The sequence below is a fragment of the Phoxinus phoxinus genome (assembly GCF_949152265.1).
Source record: "Phoxinus phoxinus genome assembly, chromosome: 18".
NCBI lineage: Eukaryota > Metazoa > Chordata > Actinopteri > Cypriniformes > Leuciscidae > Phoxinus > Phoxinus phoxinus.
The window spans coordinates 3,864,121-3,888,999 of NC_136893.1; the positions used below are offsets into that span (position 1 = coordinate 3,864,121).

At 38.6% G+C, this 24,879-nt stretch overlaps 1 protein-coding gene across 6 annotated transcripts in view; it reads left to right on the forward strand.

Annotated features, from left to right (window-relative positions):
• Positions 1-24,879, forward strand: part of dlgap4a (discs, large homolog-associated protein 4a) — a 166,525-nt gene that overhangs the window by 135,662 nt on the left and 5,984 nt on the right. For all 6 annotated transcript variants that reach the window (XM_079588679.1, XM_079588683.1, XM_079588682.1 and 3 more), the window contains 4 exons: positions 15,021-15,427; positions 18,415-18,503; positions 19,563-19,897; positions 24,166-24,257. In XM_079588679.1, the coding sequence (XP_079444805.1) occupies positions 15,021-15,427; positions 18,415-18,503; positions 19,563-19,897; positions 24,166-24,257 (923 nt within the window). The remainder of the gene's footprint in view (positions 1-15,020; positions 15,428-18,414; positions 18,504-19,562; positions 19,898-24,165; positions 24,258-24,879) is intronic.

The window sequence follows — 24,879 nt, forward strand, 5'->3', positions numbered from 1 at the left end:
TCCTTGATTATTACGCAGGAATGAGAGTATAGTTCCTAATCATATTGGCCTAGAAAATCACAACTTTTCATTTTCTGTCGGTCTTAGTACACGATGTAACTACAGAAGAGTCAAGTTTTAAATAGGAAAAATATTGAAACTCTTTGGTCATTTTTTTGAGAGAGATGCTAACGGTCTAATCAGATTCAATGATCTATGCTAAGCTATGCTAAAAGTGCTACCGCCAGATCCGGAGATCGCCTGAATGGATTCGAAAACGGTAAAACTGTTTAACTCTAGGGGAGTTGGAAAATTAGCCTATTTTCAAAAAAAGTGGAGTGTTTCTTTAAACACTGTCATCATTTACTCATCTCGAAAGGCGTATGCAAGTGCATGCATCATATGAACTACTTTTGGTCAGGCTTTTGGACGGATTTGGTCCTTTTTCACTCAGTTCATGCTGACTACAGGAGTCATAATATTTATTACATCTCAAATGGCCAGTGGCAAGTGTGTAACAGTGAGTTGTCTCTCTCACACAAACACACACACACGTATACAAGTTTCCTGACCTACATTTGTACTGGTGGTGTCCTGCGGAGATGAATCCTTGAGCTTAACGGCTAATGTTTCTCGTCCCATCATGACCGACTCTGGCTAAACTTCCTCTGCAAATTAAACCTCATCTTAGGCGGTTTTCAGAGGAATTAACAGACATCAATCAGATTAGTTTGGCACAACGCTTGATAAACCAGCAGCCAGTGGCCCGTCTGCTTTTTCACATATCATTAAAGATAATCTACTTTATTTTTTATTGCTTTTCACTGTATTTCGATATGTCTTATAATTTAATATACAAGCTGTCCAGATTTATTAAATCAAACAACATTTTCATAATTTCATGATGGTTACATGTATTGACATTCATCTTGAGTCTTGAAAAGTGTACTAAGCTACACTCAGAACGGGCAAATAATAAAATCAAGTCTATTTTTGGAGAGGAATCTGGCTAATGCAATTTAGTTTAGGTAGCAAGCTGTCAAGAAAAACAAACCTTGGCCGTCTGTTTATCTCTTCTACACTTCTGCTGCATTAAAAAGCCAGTGCTATCATTGTCCAGTCCAGCTATGTTTGCAATAGCATGCTATAATATGCATACATACTGTGCACAGTTGTTGTGAATGTGATTTTTCTATACGCAACACCCAGATGACCTAGTATATATGACACAATGAGCAGCTGCATGGGAAACTGTATCCCACAATGCAATGCACTCGACGTATCACAAACGCTACGTTCCAAGTTAATGGCTAAACGTATCTTTAGAAAAGTTCACAATGCTGTTGAAGATTAAATATGTGGATAACATTGAATTAAAATATTTCGTCAGGTTAGATACTAATTATTATTCACTCAAACCCCTTTATCTAATCGTCTTAACCATCAGACTCACACATCTGCCATGTTTGTAGTTTTTAACTTTATTTGTGTTTGTAGTTCTAATCGAATCCACGTCCAACGTGCAATGGGTTGTGGGTAATATTAGCCGAAAGTGTGCACGGATCTGCACTTTGGATTCTTTCTAACTGGAAAAACTACATATTTGAAATACTCACTTCAACATACTAGGAATACTATTTCCGACGGATCATATACGAATTGGTGCACTCATATTTCTATGATTGGGAGAAAGTGCAATGCGCAATATGGCGGAATAAGTCCCGCCTTCTAAATAAAAGAGCCAATCGCTGATTGGTAAAGTCATCGCATCACTGCAGCCGTCAATAGAAGCTTTTTTTAAATGCTATTTGAGCATAAGAAACCACATTTATGGAACTGTTAATGTCAGATTTTATTGCTGATTTGAAATATGTTATTTAAATGCGAGTGTGGCAAGCAGTTTTTGAGATTTCAGGAATTCCCCATTCAAGTAGATATGAGTTTGGTCTTCTTGAATGCCCGAAACAGCTTTCCCGGATACATTGCAAATATGGCCGCTGAGTGAACAGATTTTCCTTGAACGGGACTTTACCTATAATTTCCGATGTGATGGATGAATCGGAAGTAATATCAACCGTGATATTTGAACATCTCTTTCAGTCGAGCAGATTGCCGAACACAGAATTAGATAGCTTTCTGTATCATAAACATGGAGCATGATGAGGTCATATGACCACAAAATAGCATACTAGTTTATGCTGGAATAATGCAAACGGTTTCACTTCCCTCTTAAAAATAGTGGGCAGAATATAAGTTAGTCCCTTTAAAAAACAGTCCACCAACTCCTGCCCACAGCACGTTATTCATTGACCAAATGACCTGGCATAAAGGCACTGAATTCATTATTGTCTTTAAAACTCATAAGACACAATCACATAATCTCCAGACACTTCATTTTCTCCTGCTATCTAAATAAGACATTGTTTAGTCCTATAATATGTGTAAATTGATTTAAATGTCTTGCTGTTGCATCAAAAGCAGTTTATAATGACATAAAGATGCTATATCTTTAAAAATATGCCTTTTAATATGCTTAAGATGTGAAAACTAGACTGATAAAAAGTTAGTCAGTTTGTGGGTTCAATAACGACAGAGTCAGACAGACACACTAAATAACAATAATGCGGACATATGTTTTGTTTTATGTATTTCAACACAAATAAGCACATGTATTCAGCAAATAAGGCCAAAAAAAGATCAATCTGACTGCCTGAATCTAAATTTGGGGAACAAGCATAACATTTGCTTATAATAAGCAGATTTGGCGACTGCTGAGAAGTGAGGACGCGCACGCAAGCGGGGATTCTGTGTGACGCACAAAAACAGCGATTCTGATTCGACTGCGTCATGAGCTTACGCCCCGCCCCCGACCAATCAGGGCGCAGTGAGTGAACGCCTCGAGCGCGTCTTTCTCCAATCCTGCGTCCTGAAAGCGGATTACCGGATCGGTTCTTTTTCCTCGACTCCTCGAGACGTGGATGGTGGGATCCGTTGAACGGAAGGATATTATAGCGGGTGGGAGGAAACAACACAGAACAAACAAAAAAGATTAAAAAAAAAAAATTCAGTGGATCACTTAATTGCGTCTTTTCTGTTCTACGTGACGCGATGGAAGGACGCCATCGACGGTGATCGCTTTACACCGAGAGGAAGAGGAAAATGAAAAGGTGTGTGGATTTTTATACCCGGAGTTTGGGGAGCGGACGCGCGCGCAACGCCTCGAGACGGATCGCGTGTGCTGCTGGTTTTGGCATGTGCTCGGGGTCAGAGGAAGTCGTGAATATCACATGTGATGATAGCGAGATTTAGCGTCAGGAATGCATTTCCGTTGATCATTTTAATATTTGATGTAGTGATATTTGCCTGCATTAGCAGGTTAGCTCATGTTAGCATGTCATGTTGGCAACTGGAGGTGTGTTTATAATGATGCATCCGTCTAGACAGGCAAATCATGACAGCATTTCCTACCTAAACGTGACAGCTTACACTTCAGACATGCTGCTTTTCATGTAAATGCTGCCTTGGGGCATTTAATGCATCTGGGTCTACGGTTGCACGTGTGAGATCTGAATCTGATCACACACACAATGGCCAGTTTCCATGCACCGTGTTTTGAATGAGGTCAAATGCACTTGTCAGGGAGGGATAACTTTAACTTTGAATAGTGTTTGCATAGTTTTTAAATCTCCCTTGATTCTTGCTGAACATGTAAAGGTGCAGTGTGCCTAACCCAAACATAGGGTAGGGGTTAGGTATTATTTTGCATAATCTCATGCAAAAGAGTGAGATTGCATGGAGAATATTGTGAATTTATGCATTTGCAGAAATGCATTTATAATATGTTTTGAAAAGTTTACTTTTATACTCTGTATATTCAGCCGAATGGACTAGATTGTCCTACTTTTAGCCAAATGTTTCTCCTCTTGGTAAACATGTGCTGTGGTATGGAGAGATGTAATCCTTATTAGGATGTGTGTTTTTGATTAATTGCACAAGTCTGCATGTGAAGAAAGGGATGAGTTCAGTCTGTGTAGTGTAGGCTGTTTCACATCTTTGCATTTATGAGAGTATAAGTATGGAGTGGACCAAGATTCATTATTTAGTTGTGACAACTTAAAGTGAAAATAGAAAAAGTTTAACTTAAATGAAAAGTATTTTCTCACCCTAATATCGTTCCAAACCTGTAAGACTTTCGTTCATCTTCGGAACACAAATGAAGATCTTTTTAATAAAATCTGAGAGATTTCTGTCGTTTCTTTGACAGTCTACGCAACTACCACTTTGACGCTTCAAAAAGTTAATGAAGAGATTGTAAAAGTAATTCATATGAATTGAGCGATTTAGTCCAATATTTCTAAATAGACTTCGAATCACTTTATAATGAACAGATTTAATTTAGGCTTTTATTCACATATAAACATTCATCAACTCGCACATTAGTTGTGGTAAACGGAAACTCAAGCATGTTCGCTTGATATGCAAGAACCAATGAGGTTCATTCTTGTGTTACGCATCACGTTTGCGTTTCTGGGAGAACCAATGAGGTTCATTCTTGTGTTTCGCATCACGTTTGCGTTTCTGGGAGAACCAATGAGGTTCATTCTCATGTAATGGAGCACATTTGAGTTTCTGGGACAACCAATGAGGTTTATTCTCGTGTTTCGCATCACGTTTGAGTTTCTGGGAGAACCAATGAGGTTTATTCTCGTGTTACGCATCACGTTTGAGTTTCTGGGAGAACCAATGACGTTTATTCTCGTGATTCGCAGTACGTTTGAGTTTCTGGGAGAACCAATGAGGTTCATTCTCGTGTAATAGAGCGCGTTTGAGTTTCTGGGAGAACCAATTACGTTTATTCTCGTGTTTCGCAACACGTTTGAGTTTCTGGGAGGACCAATGAGGTTCATTCTCGTGTAATGGAGCATGTTTGAGTTTCTGGGAGAACCAATGAGGTTCATTCTCGTGTAATAGAGCGCGTTTGAGTTTCTGGGAGAACCAATTACGTTTATTCTCGTGTTTCGCAACACGTTTGAGTTTCTGGGAGGACCAATGAGGTTCATTCTCGTGTAATGGAGCATGTTTGAGTTTCTGGGAGAACCAATGAGGTTCATTCTCGTGTAATAGAGCGCGTTTGAGTTTCTGGGAGAACCAATGACGTTTATTCTCGTGTTTCGCAGCACGTTTGAGTTTCTGGGAGAACCAATGAGGTTCATTCTCGTGTAATAGAGCGCGTTTGAGTTTCTGGGAGAACCAATGATGTTTATTCTCGTGTTTCGCAGCACATTTGAGTTTCTGGGAGAACCAATGACGTTTATTCTCGTGTTTCGCAACACGTTTGAGTTTCTGGGAGGACCAATGAGGTTTGTTCTCGTGTTACGCATCACGTCTGAGTTTCTGGGAGAACCAATGAGGTTCATTCTCGTGTAATAGAGCGCGTTTGAGTTTCTGGGAGAACCAATGACGTTTATTCTCGTGTTTCGCAGCACATTTGAGTTTCTGGGAGAACCAATGAGGTTCGTTCTCGTGTTACGCAACACGTTTGAGTTTCTGGGAGGACCAATGAGGTTTGTTCTCGTGTTACGCATCACGTCTGAGTTTCTGGGAGAACCAATGAGGTTTGTTCTCGCGGGTCAAGAAGGTTCGGTTGATCTTCTGTTTATATTCGCTAGCCAGGGATAGAAATCGCTTAGATTTCATTAAAAATATCTTCATTTGTGTTCCAAAGATGAACAAAAGTTTTACAGGTTTGGAATGAGTAAATCATGACAGAATATTTATTTTTTGGGGAACTAATCCATGTTTCCAACATGCTTTAAATCATTTACTCGCCCTCATGTTGTTCCAAACCTCTATGCAGTTATTTTTCCATTGCAGCACTAAATAATTATTAGCTCTTATGCATAAAACAACAGTCCACAGTGACCACGTTAGTCAAGCTCCAAAAAGCATCAGAAACTAGTTCATATTGACTCAAAGCAATGGCTTTTTGATAGACGTGGTCACAATGAAAAATGAAAAATACGTTTTTCATACTTTCTCCTTTTGTGCCCCACAGAATAAATAAATTGGAGCAGCATAAAAGTGACTTGGCTAAACAAAATCAGAATAAAAGTTATTTTAACAGCGACTCTTTAACACTGAAGGACGGAGAGCCACAGTGAGGTGCTTCTCAGACTCAGTTTGGTGGTATTTTAGTGCCTGTCCTCCGTGTTCACAGAAAGGCCATGCGAGGTTTGGCAGGGGCCCCGGGGCAAAGCGACTGGCGTAATGCGTTAATCTGGCCTGAGCCTTCCCTGTAGAGCCAGAACTGTGTCATAAACTCATATCACCCTCAGTGCAAAGTACCAAATATTAAGAGCAAACTGTGTTTTATTCACGCCACTCGACTGTTAAAGTTCCCGAGGGAGGCCGTGGTGTAATTAATACGGTGCTGCATTGAGATTTGTTCTCAGTATAAAAGTGTTTTTAATTAAATTGCCACTACATCTCAGAGAAGCAATGCTGAAGTAAGTTGTTCAATAGCTGTCAGTGGAAATAATTAGCCGTTGCACTTTCGTTACTTTGGGCTTGTGCTTTCCTTGATGGCATCTTGAGTAACATGCTATCAGAGTTGAGCATTACTGTTACCAATGATCATGCTTTTGAGTGCCATAGTGGAGCTTGTAGGGCTGGGCATTGTCTGGCTTTTTTAGGTACCGTATTTTCCGGACTATAAGTTGCTCCGTATAAGTCGCATCAGTCAAAATGTGTCATGAAGAAAAATTAAAAAACTTAAGTCGCATTTATTTCACAAAATCCAAGACCAAGAACAGACATTTAATCTGGAAAGGTTATTCAGCTCCACAACAGCACACAGAACAACAGGCTGAAGGTGTCCGGTGTGTTAGCGTAACACATTAACAGTTATTCAGCGACACAATAGCATAAAGAACATACCTGGGAGGATGAGTAGACTAAATTAACGTAAGCCAGCGAGTCCAACAAGTTACCGGTAAACAAGTTCACCAAGCTCCCGATCTCATTCCACACAACACTGCATCCATTGAGTCGCTTCTGAACAACGCTAACTAGAGCGCCCTCTCGCGGCTGTAGATGGTAATTAGGGGTGTGCCAAAAAAATCGATTCACAGAAGAATCTAGATTCTCATTTGCAACGATTCAGAATCGATCTGAAATGTCCAAGAATCGATTTAATAAATAAATAAAATCAGCTGGCTGTTCGCCTCCATTTTTGTAACTAGCCTATACGGGACGTGAGCGGCAAATCACTAAAACAAAAAGGAAGCAAATGGATGAGAGGGAGATCTTTCGTTCCTACCATTTGCATGTGTTTTAAGTCCTGTCAGTTTAACAGGGCGCGCTTGACAGGGCATAAGAACAAGCAGAGAGAGAGAGCCGGCCGCGCGCGCGCACTCACCCGAGCGCTGTCTGCTCTCTCTCTCTCCCTCGCGCATATGAATCAAAATCAATTAATACGATGGTGTCGGGAAAAAAACTCTCCAGTGATGAAACGTTTTCTGTGTTGACAAATCTTGTGCGATATCCTAAACTGCCGAATGCATTGCTTGTTTTTTCTGTTTACATTTCATTGTGAATGCTGCTACGTCAGAGCGGCCAAAGCGTCAACAAGATTCCCCGTACTTTTTGACAAGCGTCCTTGACAGGGCGGCCATAGCTTTTTTGCAGATCAAGTCGGCGGCGGTGTGAACGTACAGTCAGCCGCCAGCTGCAGACCAACGCACACTGCAGTGCTTCACGAAACTCCCTGCCAACTCCGAGAGGGCAAAAAAAAAAAAAAAACTCGGTCTATCGCTGCTTCATCGCCAGGTAGCTTAGGGGTAGGACTATTATTCATTTTGAAAGAAGCACTTTATTTTCATTACTTGTTATTCTTTAAGTTACTGTGTCTGACTGAGAAATATAGATGTTTTTTTGTCTTCACCGGTTGTGTTCTACATGATAATCGAATCGAATCGTTTTGAATCGAAAATCTTTTTGAATCGAAAATCTTTTTGAATCGAAAATCGATTTTGAATCGAATCGTGGCCTCAAGAATCGGAATCGAATTGAATCGTGAGATGGTAAAAGATTCCCACCCCTAATGGTAATGTTTCTCTTGGTTCATCTCAGTTCGTATTAATTAATTTTGATATAAGTCGCACCTGACTAAGTCGCAGGACCAGGCAAACGATGAAAAAAGTGCGACTTAGCCTATAGCATGACATTTTTTACTAGCTGTTTTATTGATGTATTTCCGCGGCTGAAACACTGATTACATGAGACCTGATACATTTACATTTATGCATTTGGCAGACTCTTTTATCCAAGCTAAGCGACTTGCATTTACATTTCAAGGTACCTTTACATTCTTATCAGTTCTTGCTTTCCCTGGGATTCAAACTAGGGCTGCACGATATGAGGAAAAGCTGCGATGTGCGATAACATTGTTTAATATTGCGATGACGATATGACTTGCGATAAATGTGATTGTTAACTATACTGTTCCCATGTCTTAGTGCTTTAATAGGTTCTTTGCGTGATAGGTCAAACGTTTATTACCTGCCTGGTTCAGAATACACGATTTTAGCGCGATTTTGGCACGATCCGTTTGACGTATGGGTGTCGTGGAGATTCGTAATAACGACAACGGGCGTCGGGACGTAAGATTCGATCGTTTCATCTCGTATAGTGTGTCATAGTGAGCGACAACCTACGTCGCGTCTGCGATGCTTCACGACAGAAAGACTATAGCATGTTTAATTCTTTAACGGTCCTCCACGACGGGTTGAATATGTGAGCGAGGCGAGACGTGAGTGAGTGCAACAGTGAGTGTGTGTGTGCGCCAGTGAACGTGCGAGTGTGTGTGTGCGTGCGTGAGTGAGTGAGTGAGTGAGCGAGTGAGCGAGGGACAGTGAGTGTGTGTGTTTGTGTGTCTGTGCGTGCGAGTGAATGTTTGCGAGTAATGTGTGTGTGTGACGGCACGCGATGACTGGTCGGAAAGCAACGTGTAGTCTGACATGTTTCTGGTCCACGACAAGATTTTAGGAGTCAAAAACGTGTAAATTAGTGCTAATCTGAACCAGGCATTATTCATCGTGTCAGGCTGTCTGTTGCGATGTGTTCATCGCGGGAGTTCATATCGCGATGACGATGAAAATTCGATGTATCGTTCAGCCCTAATTCAAACCCATGATCATGGCGTTGCAAGCGCCAACGCTCTACTGTTTGAGCTACAACTTACATTTTAGTAAGTTGTGCTGTATCTTTCAACGTACCTTCTAATGTTCATTCATGTCTATTTCATGCTGTTACCAGTAGTAAAGAGGGAGAGATGATCGGTTAACATGACGCTTGAACTGAAGCGCAGCCGCGATCTGTTACTCCACGTTTAAGAGCGACAAAACAAAAAAAGGTTTGGCAGGGTTGAATTGTTGATTTTTTTAAAAAGTTTTGCTATTTTTTTTCTACGTGTTTTGTTCAGGCATCAACTCCAAAGACAACTAAGGGTACATTTACTAAGCGATCCACGTTCACACGGATCCACGAAAACGACCAAACGCGCTAGGGCTGCACGATATGGTTAAACTGATAATCACGACAATTCGGTTGCAAATGAGACAAACTACAGATCCAGATCGCTCAGCAAGTTCATACTGCAAAGAACGATAGCCTACTTGTTGATAGACACTGAAAACTGTCGTTTTCAACTGATTCACATTACGAAAACTGGTAAATACTTAAACTTCAAAAGATAGAACAGGTAAATTCCTTATTGTTTCACTCATTGTCCTCAAGCAGAATATCGCTGTGGAGATGGCTAAACTCATGCATGTTTGTTTTCAGATCATCAGTGCTTTTTCCTCAGTGTAGAGCGAGCGTGCACAGGGTTGCCAGATTGCACATATTAAGTAAAACACCAGGTAGAACATGTATGAGAAAAGCTATTTGTGGGGGATTCAAGCTATTTACATCTGGCAACTACAAACATCAACGTTAGTGTTGACTTGACGCAAATGTCAACAACAACAAAGGCGTTTTCAGGATAAATATTGAGTAGACAAATATCGCGATGATTATTTAAAATTAATCGAGAAAGGCAGATATCGCTATGGCGATTAAAATGCGATTAATCGCGCAGCCCTAAACTGTGCTGTATTCTGCTGCCGGGCCAGAAGATGGCGATATCACTTTGGAAAGAAACCCTACAGACCTAAATCGTAATATGCATGTGTGAATGATGTCACCGGTTTCACAAAGTCACGTTTTTGTATTTTACACTGAGATGATGGCACTATCGTTTTCAAAAACTTGACTTTGAATACTGCTTCCAAAAGTTTGTGTTTTCAGGGCCCCAAAACGCCATTATCGTGTAACGTGTAAACGAACGGCCAAAACGCATAGGCCTACAAAGTTTTCAGTTTTAAGCTAAAACAGTGTAAACGACCCCTTAAAGATCGGTTCTTTGGATTTAAGAATCAATATCAAAATTAGAATCAATTAAAATCAAGAAATCGATGTTACCTAGTAGCGTATTATGTTTATTGGCTGTTTGTTGACAAATCGTCTTGTCATATTCATCTGTGTTAGCAATCCAATCGTCATCGACTGCTGTGTGGCATCTGTGCTGGCACCAGACGGCGAGCACAACACACAGTGGACAATGCCAGTCATCTGTGCTAGAGAGAGGAAACAGATTTATCCAATATTGTCTGTGAGCTCCACAGTCCCGGCATTGGACTAGTCCTGGCACTGAGTCCTCTATACAGCTCAGACACGACAGAGGAGAATTGTTCAACAGTTCTTCCTCTTCAGGGAGGGCAGATATTAGCCCTGATTGTTCAGTAACACGAGTCATTGTGCTTGTCCTATTTTATACCCAACTAGGCTATGTTCTTCAGTATTGATTGACAATACACAAATATTACATTTCATGACAACTCTCTTGAGTGTTTGGTATGGTATGATATGACAAAGCCCCTTTCACACAGCAATCCCGGTAAATTCCCAGAATGACTTTACCGGTAAATACAGAAATATGCTGTTCACAAAAGCAACGGCGTTCTGGCTTTTTACCGGTAAGAGACCATTCACACATCAGCACCAAAATATCGTTAGATTCTGTGATGTAGGTCATCGGAAATGATCTTTAAATGCCACGTAGTTGTCTTCATCCACCGGCATGATGAAAAGCGCTTTAGTTTCATTGTCTTTTCAATTTGACAGTTTTTTGACGACGACGTGCAAAAGCCAAGGGCTAGGCTAATCAAACAAAGCGTTTTTGCTCTTAAAAACATGAAATGCGCAATAATAGTTTCCAACTGCAGAGCCGATGGACTGCAGCATCCATGCTGATGAATGTGAAAGAAGGCTGGGTCTCGAGCGCGACACGTTGTAAAAGCTGCGAGACCAGGCACAACGGTCAAAGATGATCATCTGGCGCATATTTAAATAGAAAAACGATTAAAAAGTTGACTGTAAACAGTGCGGAGTAATCACGGCATCTTCATAAGTAAAAAAAAAAAAGCAGACTTCTTACTTTAGCGTGTTCTGACCTTGTACTTGATCATATACCGTAATATTCATTCCGCGTTCACACAGAGTACATCACCACCGGTAGTTTACGTGTAATGTTAGGGATGCACCGAATCCAGGATTCGGTTTCGGATTCGGCCGAATACTGGGATTTTTAAAGGGGTTCGATTTCTGCCGAAATTTTTTCCCTCCAAACCCTAGGCTTGCAATACGCGCGCTACGATGGTCGACGTCACGCTGCCGTTGATTACGGGAAAGTGTTTACGTAGTGTAACGTATTGTGTCAGGAAGAAAAATAGGGATACCGGTAGCTCACAGCTAAAGTTGTAGCAGAGGCCAGACAGACTCATGGAGGCGATTGGCATCTTACAACTCGCACTTTATTCCCCAATCGAACTCATGTAACTGTCTGTCACACGTTCTACCGTCCACAGCGTTACTTAATAAAATAAGATAAAAATGAGCATCAAACAGAAATAACCCGCATACATAGGGTATCGAGGCGCATACAATACAGTATACATTACAAAACGCATGCAGACAGTTCAACAGGGAGCGCGCAGCTCTTAAAGGGGCCACACCTTATTTCCACTCGTTACAGTAGTGGACCATTCGGATGTCGTGGGCTGTGAGAAAGTGTAAATGGAACTGGTGAGCAGAAAGTGTTGTTTGGCAGTACTTTCAGTCAAAAGAAGGCAATTCAAGTCGAGCTACATGTTCAATTTGCAATGATGATTTTTCTTGTGGTGGCAAGGACCATAAACAATATACAACATCGCCGCTGTTAAAATGCATAATGTTGCTTATTCTTTTTTTCTTTTTTACAGTTAAAATAAAATAAAATGAAAAATCCACTGCTGTGGACATTGTTTACTTCATTGATGTGTTTACTGTGTTAATGGACTGAGGATGGGAGTTAGGATTCGGTTTCGGATTCGGCAGAATCTTAACCAGTGGATTCATTATTCGGCCGAACCCCAAAAATCTGGATTCGGTGCATCCCTAGTTACAACTTCCCTTACTGGTAAATTCCCAGAGCTTATATACCGGTATGAAAAGGTCCTGTTCACACATGATCTGAAAGGGGCTATTGTTGATGTGTTTGGTCTTGGTGTAATAGATCTGCCGCTACTGTTATTGCTGCTGTAGAGCAAGTACAGGACTCGCTACTGTCAGTACACACCCGACACACTGCTGTGAGCAAGTAACACATGCTGCTTCTGTACAGGTGGAGCTGGGGAAGGTGGAGGGTTTCTGAAAGCGCACTGCAAATGCTGACCAAGTATTTGAAGGTTGAGCTGCGAGCTCATTGGCTACTGATATACAGCAGGAACCAATCAGCTGTGCCCTATAGAGAATTATGTGATTATAAGCAGATTGAGTTAAGGACCAATCAGCGATCTAGAGTTTCATGACAGAACTTTGTATTGAAAACTATTTGTTTTCCAGTCATTGCTCTTCCCAAAAGTCCCTTTCGTTGTCATTTTGTTGCTGTTTAGACTATTTTCCAGTTCAGTGATTTTAAATTTAGTCTTATTGAGATACTTATTTTTTTTGCCTTGAAAAAAATGTTTAAAAAAATTTACACATTACACAATCTATATGCCGGTCAAAAGTTTGAGGTTGGTAAGATTTTTTTTTTTTTATGTTTTTGAAAGTCTCTTCTGCTCACCAAGGCTGCAGTTATTTGTTAAAAAATACAGTAATATTGTGAAATATTATAAAAATGTAAAATGTAATGTATTCCTGTGATCAAAGCTGAATTTTCAGCATCATTACTCCAGTCTTCAGTGTCACATGATCCTTCAGAAATTAATCATTCTAATATGATGATTTGATGCTCAAGAAATATTTCTGTTTATTATGCTTTATACATTTATATTTTGTGCTGATTTGTGTTTAATGCTATCACACTATTTCCTAGATCCTTCCTTATTGTTTTTGGCCAGACTTTCTTTTTAAATTTTATTATTATTAATGTACCGTAATTTAAAATAATCTGATCATTATTTATCTGATATTGTCTTTTAAAGCTTCAATCTAGTTTAAGGCTGACTTGTATACTTTATTCTGACTTTTTACAGTGGCATCAAATGTCTCATCCAGTCATATTTGTGATGTATTCATATTTTTCTTGTTTGGGTTTCATAATGTGAAGCTGTTTGTGCACTGAAATCTTTCTTGCCATTCATTTCTTACCAATAATCTGTTGGTTTGCATAGGCCTACACAAATTTGAATTTCCATATTTTTAAGCAATTATGCCACTATATTATCAAACAGACGTCACAACATTTCCTTTCATAATATCTAAAACATTTTGGGGTTGCATTTCCTCAAAGTAACTGTATGGTGATATAAAATGACTCATACCGTATGACTGTGGTCATGCCGCCCACTATATTGTACGGTTTCAGAGTAGCTTCTGCTTCACTGTACAGCAGGCTAATAATGCGGCGTTAAGCGTTATCATCAGGGTTCATGACACGCCGTACAAAACCTGGAGTCTCGTCAGCAGATTGTAGGCCATTCCTGACGCGGTCTGCCATCGGCCGGTATGAGAGGAATGCTGTCGAGATTCGAGTATGTAAATGCCTGTCTTTGTCTCATCTCTTCCTGTTGCCCCCAAGAGCAGAGGCTGCTGGGAAAAAAAAACGTGTGACATTCTGAAGAGACTTTGTATTGTGGGGTTGTTTCTGGGTTGGTGAGAATTAGTGTCACAGTGAGTGCCAAAAATGTCAGTATTCTGTGTCAATACCAGTCAAACTTCAGCTCACTGTACCAATTTTTTTGCATTGTAACTATATTATTTTAATAGTTATTTTAACTAAAAAAATTTAGATAAATGTGATTAGTTAATTATTAATGTTGTTTAAAAGACATTAAAAAGTTGAAAATTTAAAAAGGTCCTCTAAGTATCGACTTGGTACTGAAGTAAACACTAGTGAGAACTAGGGCTGAAAAGCTAAATTTGAATTTCTTTCTTAAATATGAGCAAAATTGTCTCCTATGCTCGCAAGCGAGTGCAATAAGCAAATATAAACCACATCAACTATCTTATCTTTTATTGAAATGAAATTTCACTTTTTAAAGTGCATTAACACACTTCTTTTGACACACCAAAAATTCCAATACATGTTTTTTTGCATTTGAATGTGTGTTTTTATTATTTTTTTATTTGAAATTAAAATAAAATATCTGACAGCCCTTAGTTAGTTAGCCCATAGTTCTTTAATTAAAAAAGAAAATAAATATACATATATTGGAGATAGATAGATAGATAGATAGATAGATAGATAGATAGATAGATAGATAGATAGATAGACCTATAATTAATAATAATACATTTTATTTATTTGGCGCCTTTCTGGGCTCTCAAGGTCGCCTATCTACATTCGAAAATGTAAATAGGTCTTTAAGTATCGAGCAGTAGCAAGAGCAACTACTTGCTACTGAAGTGAACGCTAGTGAGAACATTCTTGACCGTCCATCTTCCTGTCTTTTTTTCAGTCTCCACGTGTACGGCTGTTTGTAAGAAGGCTCCTCCTCCTATTCCTCCACGCACCACCTCCAAACCCTACATCTCGGTCACGGTCCAGAGCAGCACCGAATCCGCCCAGGACACGTACCTGGACAGCCAGGACCAGCGCAGCGACGTCAACAGCCAATCAGGACGCAGCAACTCCTCCGACAGCCTCGCCAGCTCTCGGACTGGGAGTTTGGCCAAGAGCGCCAAGCGGCCGCCCATCCCTGCCCCGCGGGAACCCGTACATCTGCCCAGCGCCAGAGTGACCACGCCTCCTCCCGCTATAGTCCCGCCCGCGCCGGACGCCAGAAACGAGCCCGCGAGTCTCACGCTGGCACCTGACGAACTGCAGGCTCCGCCCAAGAGGAAACTCTCATCGATTGGTATTCAGGTGCGTGCATATGTGTGAGAGAGACTTAGAAAACTTTAATGTCCCCGAGAGGCAATTTGTTGTACAGTACAGGCATATTGACACATAATCAAGTTTATGACACACAAACACAAAAAGATTATATGCAAGTATGCATAAAGATGATGTCGTGATGCATGCTATTGGATTGCAGTTTTGGTATCCGGTCATGTGACGTCACTTCTATTGCTAGTCGCCGCTCATTTGCATATAAGTCTGCAAGTTTAAGTTTTGTTGCATCTCCTCTAGTTCATTTGGGCTCAAAGCAACTTCTAGGTGTCATTGTGAGCACAGGTTTAGATATTAAAAAAGCGGCTTTTGCTACTGTACATTTAAGACTTATAGATATATTACAATTTATTATTATTATTGTGATTAAAGAAATGCCCTTCTGTACTGTGGAGGGCCTTTAAGTTATTTGTTAAATATTTAAAGAAAATCAATAAATATATAATTTAAATAGAGAATAAACATAAGAAAATGTTTAATTATGAAATCACCAAACAAAAAGGATCCTATAAAATCCGTTTTATTTTTTCCCAAATTCCGTTTTATCAGTTTTAATTTTTGCAGATTCTGTTTTTTAGTCATAAAAAGAGTGCTTTTAATGTTATTTATTAAAATGTATACAAATAAAAAAGGAATGACCTTACATTTATTGAGGTAACAGACATCACATTTACTAAGTACTTTTCAGGACAAATACTGCATGATGCAACATAACACTGCACTCGAAGTACTTCAAGTAACAACAAAATATTAATGCTTATGAGATCCAAAGCGACTAAAGAGGAACAAAAGCAATTAATTAATTTTAGTATTATTTTGCATTTTCTTTTTTATCATTTGGCCCTCTATGCTTTATCTTTTATTTACAAAAATAATAAAAAATAAATATAAAACATTAATATATAATAAAAATGGTAAATGATACATTTTATTGGTCATGCAAAATATGACAGTATTATACAATTCTAAACATTTCAACTGTTTCTTATTATAATATTAATGATATTTTGATATAATAAGAAATGCATAGTCATTTAGGAACAATTTTATTGGTTTATTACATTTTTTTTATGAAAATGTTTTAGAAAGTTATAGATGCTGTCTGTTTTTTGTTATAACGTGTGTACAATCATCTTATGATGTTATGCGTACAGTTCATATGGTCATTCATGAGGACAGGCTAATTTGCTGAATGCAGAGTTGGCTCTGATATGTAAATGTGGGAAGTCATATGTTAATGAGCTCATGGATGTGACGTACCATGACTAATGAAATTCATCCAATGCTCTGGGGAAATAGCGAGGGAGGTTTGATTTATAAATGTGAAGTACGTCACATAATACTTTGCATCAAATGCCAAATGACCCGTTAGCGATGCGTTGCACTAATTACAGGTGAAACTTGAACATTTTTAATATCCTGCGAAGGTTAATTTATTTCAGTAATTCAACTTAAAAGGTGAAACTAATATATTATATAGACTCATCACATGCAAAGTGAGAATATTGTGAAAAGGTTTTCATAAGCTATAAGCCATAATCATCAAAATTATAACAAATAAAGATGTGAAATATCTCACTTTGCATGTAATGAGTCTATATAATATATTAGATTCATCTTTAAGTTGAATTACTGAAATAAATGAACTTTTGCACGATATTCAAATTTTTCGAGTTTCACCTGTAATCTTAAACAACTTGTACTTAATTAGCTTATCTTAATAACACTCCATTCTCTTGTTTATAAAGTAGCCAATTCATGTTTATGAGCCATCGTACACCACAATTAATAAACGAGTAGAGAAATCGATATGTTGTTTAGTTAAGAATAGGTGGTGTTATAGAAGCTTACACTTGATTAATTGATTTGTAAGTCATGGATATAAGCTTCTGCTACAGTAACTGTATGAACACAAAAATGCTGGACTAACGTCCGTTTACACCAGACGATTACTAATGATAACTATATGGTTTTATAAAAATTGTTCTACATATAAAAGAATAGCAAAGCCCAGACCACAGCTATAACTATAACAACACTTAGGCCTCATCCACACTACTGTGTTTTAGTTTAGAAACGGAGAATTAAAACGAATACGATCTCTGTCCACACCAGCGTTTTAGCTGCGTATTAGAATTGATCTCCGTCCACATTAAAACGACTGAAAACGCAGATCACATGACCATTCACCAACACTGGGCATGCACGTGCTGGTGTAAACAGGCGCATGTAGGCAGTTATAAGATTGTAAAATGCAGAATTTATTTGCACAACAGCTGCTAGCAAAGACGTCAACGTCAGTAACGCTTGTAATTCGTTATCCATGTTGCAGTCACTAACGTTACGTAGTCCAGGCTGTTTTTGTATGTTTTCTTCCCGCGGACGGGTCATGTGATGGGTGTCTGACGAATCAGGGAAGGATACGCCATGACTGATGACACCCAATCATAGAGCCGAGCGTGAGCCTCTGCATCATCGTTTCTAATGTCCTCCGTTTTGACCGTCTTCACTAAAACGCCCTCGGGAGATTCAAAACGCAAAACGGGGTCGGAGTGTTTCTAAACTTCTCCGTTTTAGGTCTTTGCCGTTGTAGTCTGGACGGGAGGTGCAAACGTAGCAAAAGGTCTAAAGGTTTCTAAACGAAAACGCAGTAGTGTGGATGGGGCCTGAGGAACGATATCACTGGAATCACTTTCTCAAAGATTTTTCCCACTAATGAACGATTAAAACATTGACAGCCAATCAGAATCCATCCTGCTGTAATAAGCTCGAGACGACAAAACTGCAGTGCGCGCTTAGAATAAACATTATTGTAATTATCATTATCGTTCTTGGTGTGAACAGTCCTTTAAATTCGGCCATATTAAAATTTTTCGAGTTTCACCAGTGTTTATGAGAAGATTTGAGTTGTATCATAACTATTGTTTAGTAATATATTTGTTGGATCTTTTTCGCCGCAGGTGGATTGTGTGCAGCCGGTTCTGAAGGAGGAACACACTCCCACGACCAGGTTCCAGTCCATCGGGGTTCAGGTTGAAGACGGCAGGCCGTGAGTTTTACATCCTTGAGCACAGAAGTGTTCGTCCTGCGTTTAGCGCCGTGTAATTTGATACGGCGGCACTTCTCTCTGTGAGTCAGCTTTCTCAGCCATGTACGGCGCTGGAAACACTCACAAGTAATGATTCAGTGTAGACGGCAGGAGATAATGAGATTCTGTCCTCATCTCCCGCTCGCTTTGTTTCCTGGCGCTCTGCGCTTCAGTCTATTTTCATATCTCTGCATCTCTCTCTGTCTCCCACACACCGGCTGTCTGTCTCTCTCCCGGCCTACGGTCTTCTCTGGCTCCTCCGGCTCGCTGCTTTATTCCCTGAGACGGACAAATGAAACGAGGCTATCTAACAACTCTTTTCTACTTTATCAACATTTCATTGATATTCATGAATTGATTTCAAAAGTTCTGTTTGTTTGGTTTTTGTTAGAAGCAATTATTAGAGAAATAAATAATGTTTATTTATATAACATGGCAGTATTTTGTAGGATTGTTAATTGTTTTTTATTTTTCTTCCTTTCTCTCATCTGCTATTCTTAATTTTTTTTTCAAACATGACATTGATTTTTTTCATATATATATATATATATACACACACACACTTATAATAAATGATAATAATTTATATCTCATCTGCTATTTGTTTAATATTTATTTTTTGACATAATTGATTTACACACACACACACACACACACACACACACATATATATATATTATATATAATTAATTTATTGGTGGTAATACTAATAATAATATCAATAAAATGAAACAATTTGAGCAACAAAAAAACAAACAATATACGTATATATATTTACAAGATGTATGTGTGTGTGTGTGTGTATGTATATATATATATATATATATATTTATATATTTGTATGTCATTTTTTATTGTGGCCCAAGTACTTCGAAACAGTCTTCCAGCTTATCGATTTTTACATAATGGATTCATAATGGAAACTAACGGAAGTGTCTAGTAGAGTTTGAGCTGAACTGCTGTCAGTGTTGGTCAGTGTCTCTTCTCTCTCTCTCTCTGTGTGTGTGTGTGTGTGTCTAGACTCAGTCGCTTCACGAGCATGGCGTCGAGACAGGAGACGACGGAGACCGAATCCCAGGAGCAGAACGACGGCAAACCCTCGGAGAGTCAGGCGGCCAGCCGGTCTCTGGAGAAGCTGGACCCGGCGCTGGACCCGTCCTCCCTCCCCCCCCCAGACCCCTCTCTGCAGGCCGGGACGGGGAGCGTGAACGGGTCCGCGGAGCAGCCCGGGGGGGCGGCGGGCCTCAGGGACGGGCGCTGCTTCCAGAAGCTTCTCCAGGCCGAGACGGACCGCATGGAGGCCTGGTGTCGACAGATGGACCTCGAGACCAAAGACAAGCAGCTGTCAGAGGAGGGTGAGATACTCGCTCCACAAACGACTGACACGGAGTTTCATTATTCAAGCAATTCCTGATGGATATAAGCCAAATTTATTCAATTCGCTTCAGTTGGATTATTAAGGCCCGTATAAAGATAACTATAAAGATAACTATAGGGTGAGATACTCTCTTAACAAATGACTGACACGGAGTTTCATTAAAGGGATAGGTCACCCAAAAATTTTAATAAGCCCATGTTTTACTCACCCTGAAGCCATCCTAGGTGTATATGACTTTCTTCTATCAGACGAATACAATCAGAGTTACCGTATTTTATAATTAGTATAAGTCGCATCAGTCAAAAAATGCGTCATGAAGAGGAAAAAAACATTTATAAGTCGCACTGGACTATAAGTCGCATTTATTTAGAAATGTATTTCACAAAATCCAAGACCAAGAACAGACATTTAATCTGGAAAGGTTATTCAGCTTCACAATAGCACACAGAACAACAGGCTGAAGGTGTCCGGTGTGTTAGCGTAACACATTAACAGTTATTCAGCGACACAATAGCATTAAGAACATATACCTGGGAGGCTGAATAGACTAAATTAACATAAGCCAGCGAGTCCAACAAGTTACCGGTCAGCAAGTTCACCAAGCTCCCGCAATCTCATTCCTCAACACTGAATCCATTGAGTTCTTCCTCGGTGTCGCTTCTGAACAACTCCGCTAACTAGAGCGCCTTCTCGCGGCTGTAGACGGTAGTGTTTTCTCTTGGTTCATTTCAGGCAGTATGCATTCATTTTGATATATAAGTCGCAGGACCAGCAAACCTATGAAAAAAGTATGGCTGTAATCAACCAAAGGAAATCTTGGTCGACTGAAGTCCTGAAATTTTCGACTAAAAATGACGTTAGGAAAAAAAAAACGTTAAATGAATTAGCTGCGCACTATGCGCAGTACTTGGTAGCCTTGTTTTCTGCCTAAATGAATTATAAATAAACATAAAAAAAATAGTAGGCTATTTGCAGTAGGCCTATATTAAATAGTTTTTGACCTAATTATTTTGCACTGAAATGAGTCTGACACAAGTCTGTCGGCTTTGATAGCGTTGCATCACGTGCACCTGCGCAATATCATAGCCTATGATTTCCGAAAATAGTACTGTTGTCAACTAGTGATATCATCACAAGAACTTTTGAGGAATATGCAACATAATTTAGACAATTGTTTTTATCATATGTATTATAATAACTGACAGGCACTATCATTTCAGCCGTGCAGCTCGCACAGAGTGAGTCTGAACACAGGAGCGCAGCTTCGTGGCTGAGACACGAATAGACTATTAACTTAAAGCTTTACTCTTAAACACAAAAGGCTCGTCCATTTTAATAAAAAAATTATATTTATTAAACAAACCAGATCAAGAGCAAAAACGAAATAAAGTGCATAACTGAAAATAAAGCATAGGCTCAAAACTAATACAAACAGTGGCACAGCGCATTAGGCTACAATAATTTTTTCCCGTTTTCTATAAATAAATAAAAATGCTGCCACACTGCCGATGTCTTTGTTGACATGATAGAAGAGGACTGACTATGAATTAAACGCTCTCACAATTAAATAAATAATATTCAGCAAACCTTCTAGTAGCCTACTTTCCTCAATCGGTCTCTCTTCTCCGGTGGTTGGGCTAATCCAAAAGAAGTGAAAACAAGGGGGGTGTTCTGAAGACAGACTGTTACCTGTGAAACAGGGGTGCTCTGAAAACACCCCCATTAGCAATTAGTGCTTTCCACCTGATGAAACGAACGCGGCAAAACTGATGAAACGAACGCGGCAAAATTGATGAAACGATCGCGCAAAACGAATGAAATGAACGCGGCAAAACTGATGAAATGAACGCGCCAAAAAATCGACCAATCAGAATTTTGGTCGAGCCAGAACGTATCGACCAACAATCGACTAATCGACTGTGAGATTACAGCCCTAGAAAAAAGTCCTGGATAGTCCGGAAAATACGGTATATTAAAAAATATCCTGTTACTTAAAAAGTAATTAATAAAAATTATTTATTAAAATCAATAATATTAACTTTTTATTATTAAACATTTTATTATCCAATCAATCAAACTTGATGGCTCAAGCTTTTTTTTTAAACAAATATTTCTAAATGTTTTATTTATTAAAATTGTTTATTTTATTGCTCAGAAATAATTATAATATATTATACATATGATAAATTATAATTATACATACAAATAAAATTAATTATAAAACATATTATACATAAAATACGTAATTTATTACTTATCTTTTTTATAAATATTTATATATATATATATATATATATATATATATATATATATATACGCACATACGCTATACGCACACACGTAAATAATAAAACAAAATAACTAGGATGGCTTTGTTGGCTTTGCGTTTAAGAAGAATGTCACTCTGATGTAAGCAGTGTGAATCATTACCTTAGGTGACCGTTTTTACCATATTTATTTGAACCTGATTTCAGACTTGCTTACTAAATCTTAATCCAGACTTTCTTCGAGTATTGTCAGTGCCATCACCGCTGATATAAATGTGCAGGAAGCGTCTGGTAATCGCAGCCGCCGGTTTATCTTGATCTGGCCCTCGATCTCAGGAGCTTCTCTTTACAGACGCCCTGCGGATCCGTGAATAAAGGATGATATCACTCGCTCTAAACGTGCGGCCTCATTAATGAGCTTTAATCAGAAACGGCTCTCTGTTGCCTGCTAATTTTGGCTCCTCGAGCCTGTGATTAAAGTCATTACGTGAGAGAGAGAGAGAGAGATCAATGGCAGCTTCTGTGACATGATGATGTGTTTCTCACTCCTCCACAGAAGGGAGATGCTAACGTAATGAATCAATGTTTCTGTGTGGTGTGATTGACAGCACGCTGGTGTCAACATAGAGATAGTAGGGCTTGGTATCGACACAAATTTCACGATTCCGTTCGATTTTGATTCACAAGCTTGCAGTTCGATTCAATATTGATTATTTTGGATATATATCAGGCACAGTGCATGGCAAAGTTCTCAACTAATGCTGAATAAATTTGTATAGATTAATGAAGTTATCATACTAACTTTGTTATGGCATAATTATGTTTCTACTCAATAAAATAAAATAAAATAAAAACATTAGGGATGCATTATATATCGCCACCATATCGGTATCGGCCGATATATATGTAAATATTTTTTAAATGTTATCGGCCCGATAAGAACATTTGGATGATATATTAAAGCAGATAAATAATGGATTATTTCCTTCAGATGCGTAGTTCGCCATGATGGTTTTGAATTACTTGGAAATATGATTTGAATCACTGAAAAAAGGGAAAAATACAGTAAAGTGCAGCGCAAATCTTTCATATCGGCGACATAAAATGATAATAAAAACGTTTTATTATGGATTTTAATGGTGAGACTTTTTGTTTTTGTAATCAAGCCCTCAAAAAATATATACAAATTCGGATTTAGATTTATCAGCCAGCAATATCGGTTATCGGCTTTCAAATATAAAGAGTTATCGGTATCGGCCAAAATGTTCACATCGGTGCAACCCTAACAACATTTATATAGGGGCTTTCATAACTTTAGTTCAGTAAAAATTGTAAATTAAATATTGAGGAACTACTAAAATAAATATAATGAATATGTACTATGTGCATATATATATATATATATCAAAATGCTTCTCTCTAGAGTTAATTTATCTCAGAGTTTATGGTCATTAAATGGCTTTTTTTAGGTAAATGTAACATTACATACATGTGACACTGTTTACAAGCTGTTTTATTGACGATGAGATATTTTGCGTATTTCAATAAGTACTGTAACTTTCAACACAACTTCTGATGATCATTCATGTTTATTTGATGCTATAACTAGTAGTAAAGCTGAAGAGATGATCGGTTCATGTGCACTACAGCGATCCGCCACATTAAAGAGCAACAAAATGGACAGAATTTGAAATCTGAGACTTTGTTTCATATCAAAAGTAACAAAGCTGATTGTGATTTATCCGATATCGGTTCATAAAAATGAGAATAAATTAAAGGTACAATATGTAAGATTTTTGAAATAAAATATCCAAAAATCACTTGCACAGTGCGATATATTTCCTGCAGTTGTGTACTTACAATTAAGTTTTTTTTAATTTCAGAGAAATTCCCATTTTAAACAGGATAAATGGATATTTTTTTGCCCAGCTCTAATAGATAGCAGGCTTACGAAGAGTGTGTGTGTGTGTTCCTGTAGTGTTGGGAGAGGTCCGCAGTGCCGTTGGATGCGCTCAGCTCTTGATGTCTCAGAAGTTCAAGCAGTTCCGGGGTCTTTGTGAGCAGAACCTGGTGAGTATCCTGAGAGCCGATCACTTACAGGGTCAGTCCTGAGTCCATGTGCACCTCATATCTCACCTACGTATAAATATGTACTTTTTTGTTGGTTGGTTGGTATTTTACTTATTCGTTTTATTTAGGGATAAAGTATACATGTAATTGTTGTGAAAATTTCACAATGCAAATCTTAATGTTCATACAAAAATATAAAATAATAAAAATATTTATACACACACACACACACACACACACACACACACACACACACACACACATACATATACACACACACACTCAAAAGGGTTTTAGAAAGGTGGTTCTTTACATTGAATTGAGTGTCCACACATTTTTTATTTGTGCTGTAATTTATATTTAAAAAAGAGAAAAGAATATATTGAAGAGGGAAGGGATGAAGGAGATTAATGTGAAGATGTGGAATGAACAGACAGAACTTTATCCTATTAGATAAGAAGTATATGTGGACAAAGTTTTCCTTTTGGGGACATTTGCAGTTAAAGGGGTGATGAACTGAGAAATCTAATTTTCCTTGATTTTTTTTTTTTTTTTTTTAAAGCCAGTTCATGACCCTTTAAAAAAAAAAAGGTAATGAATCGCAATGTGCATCACAATTTGT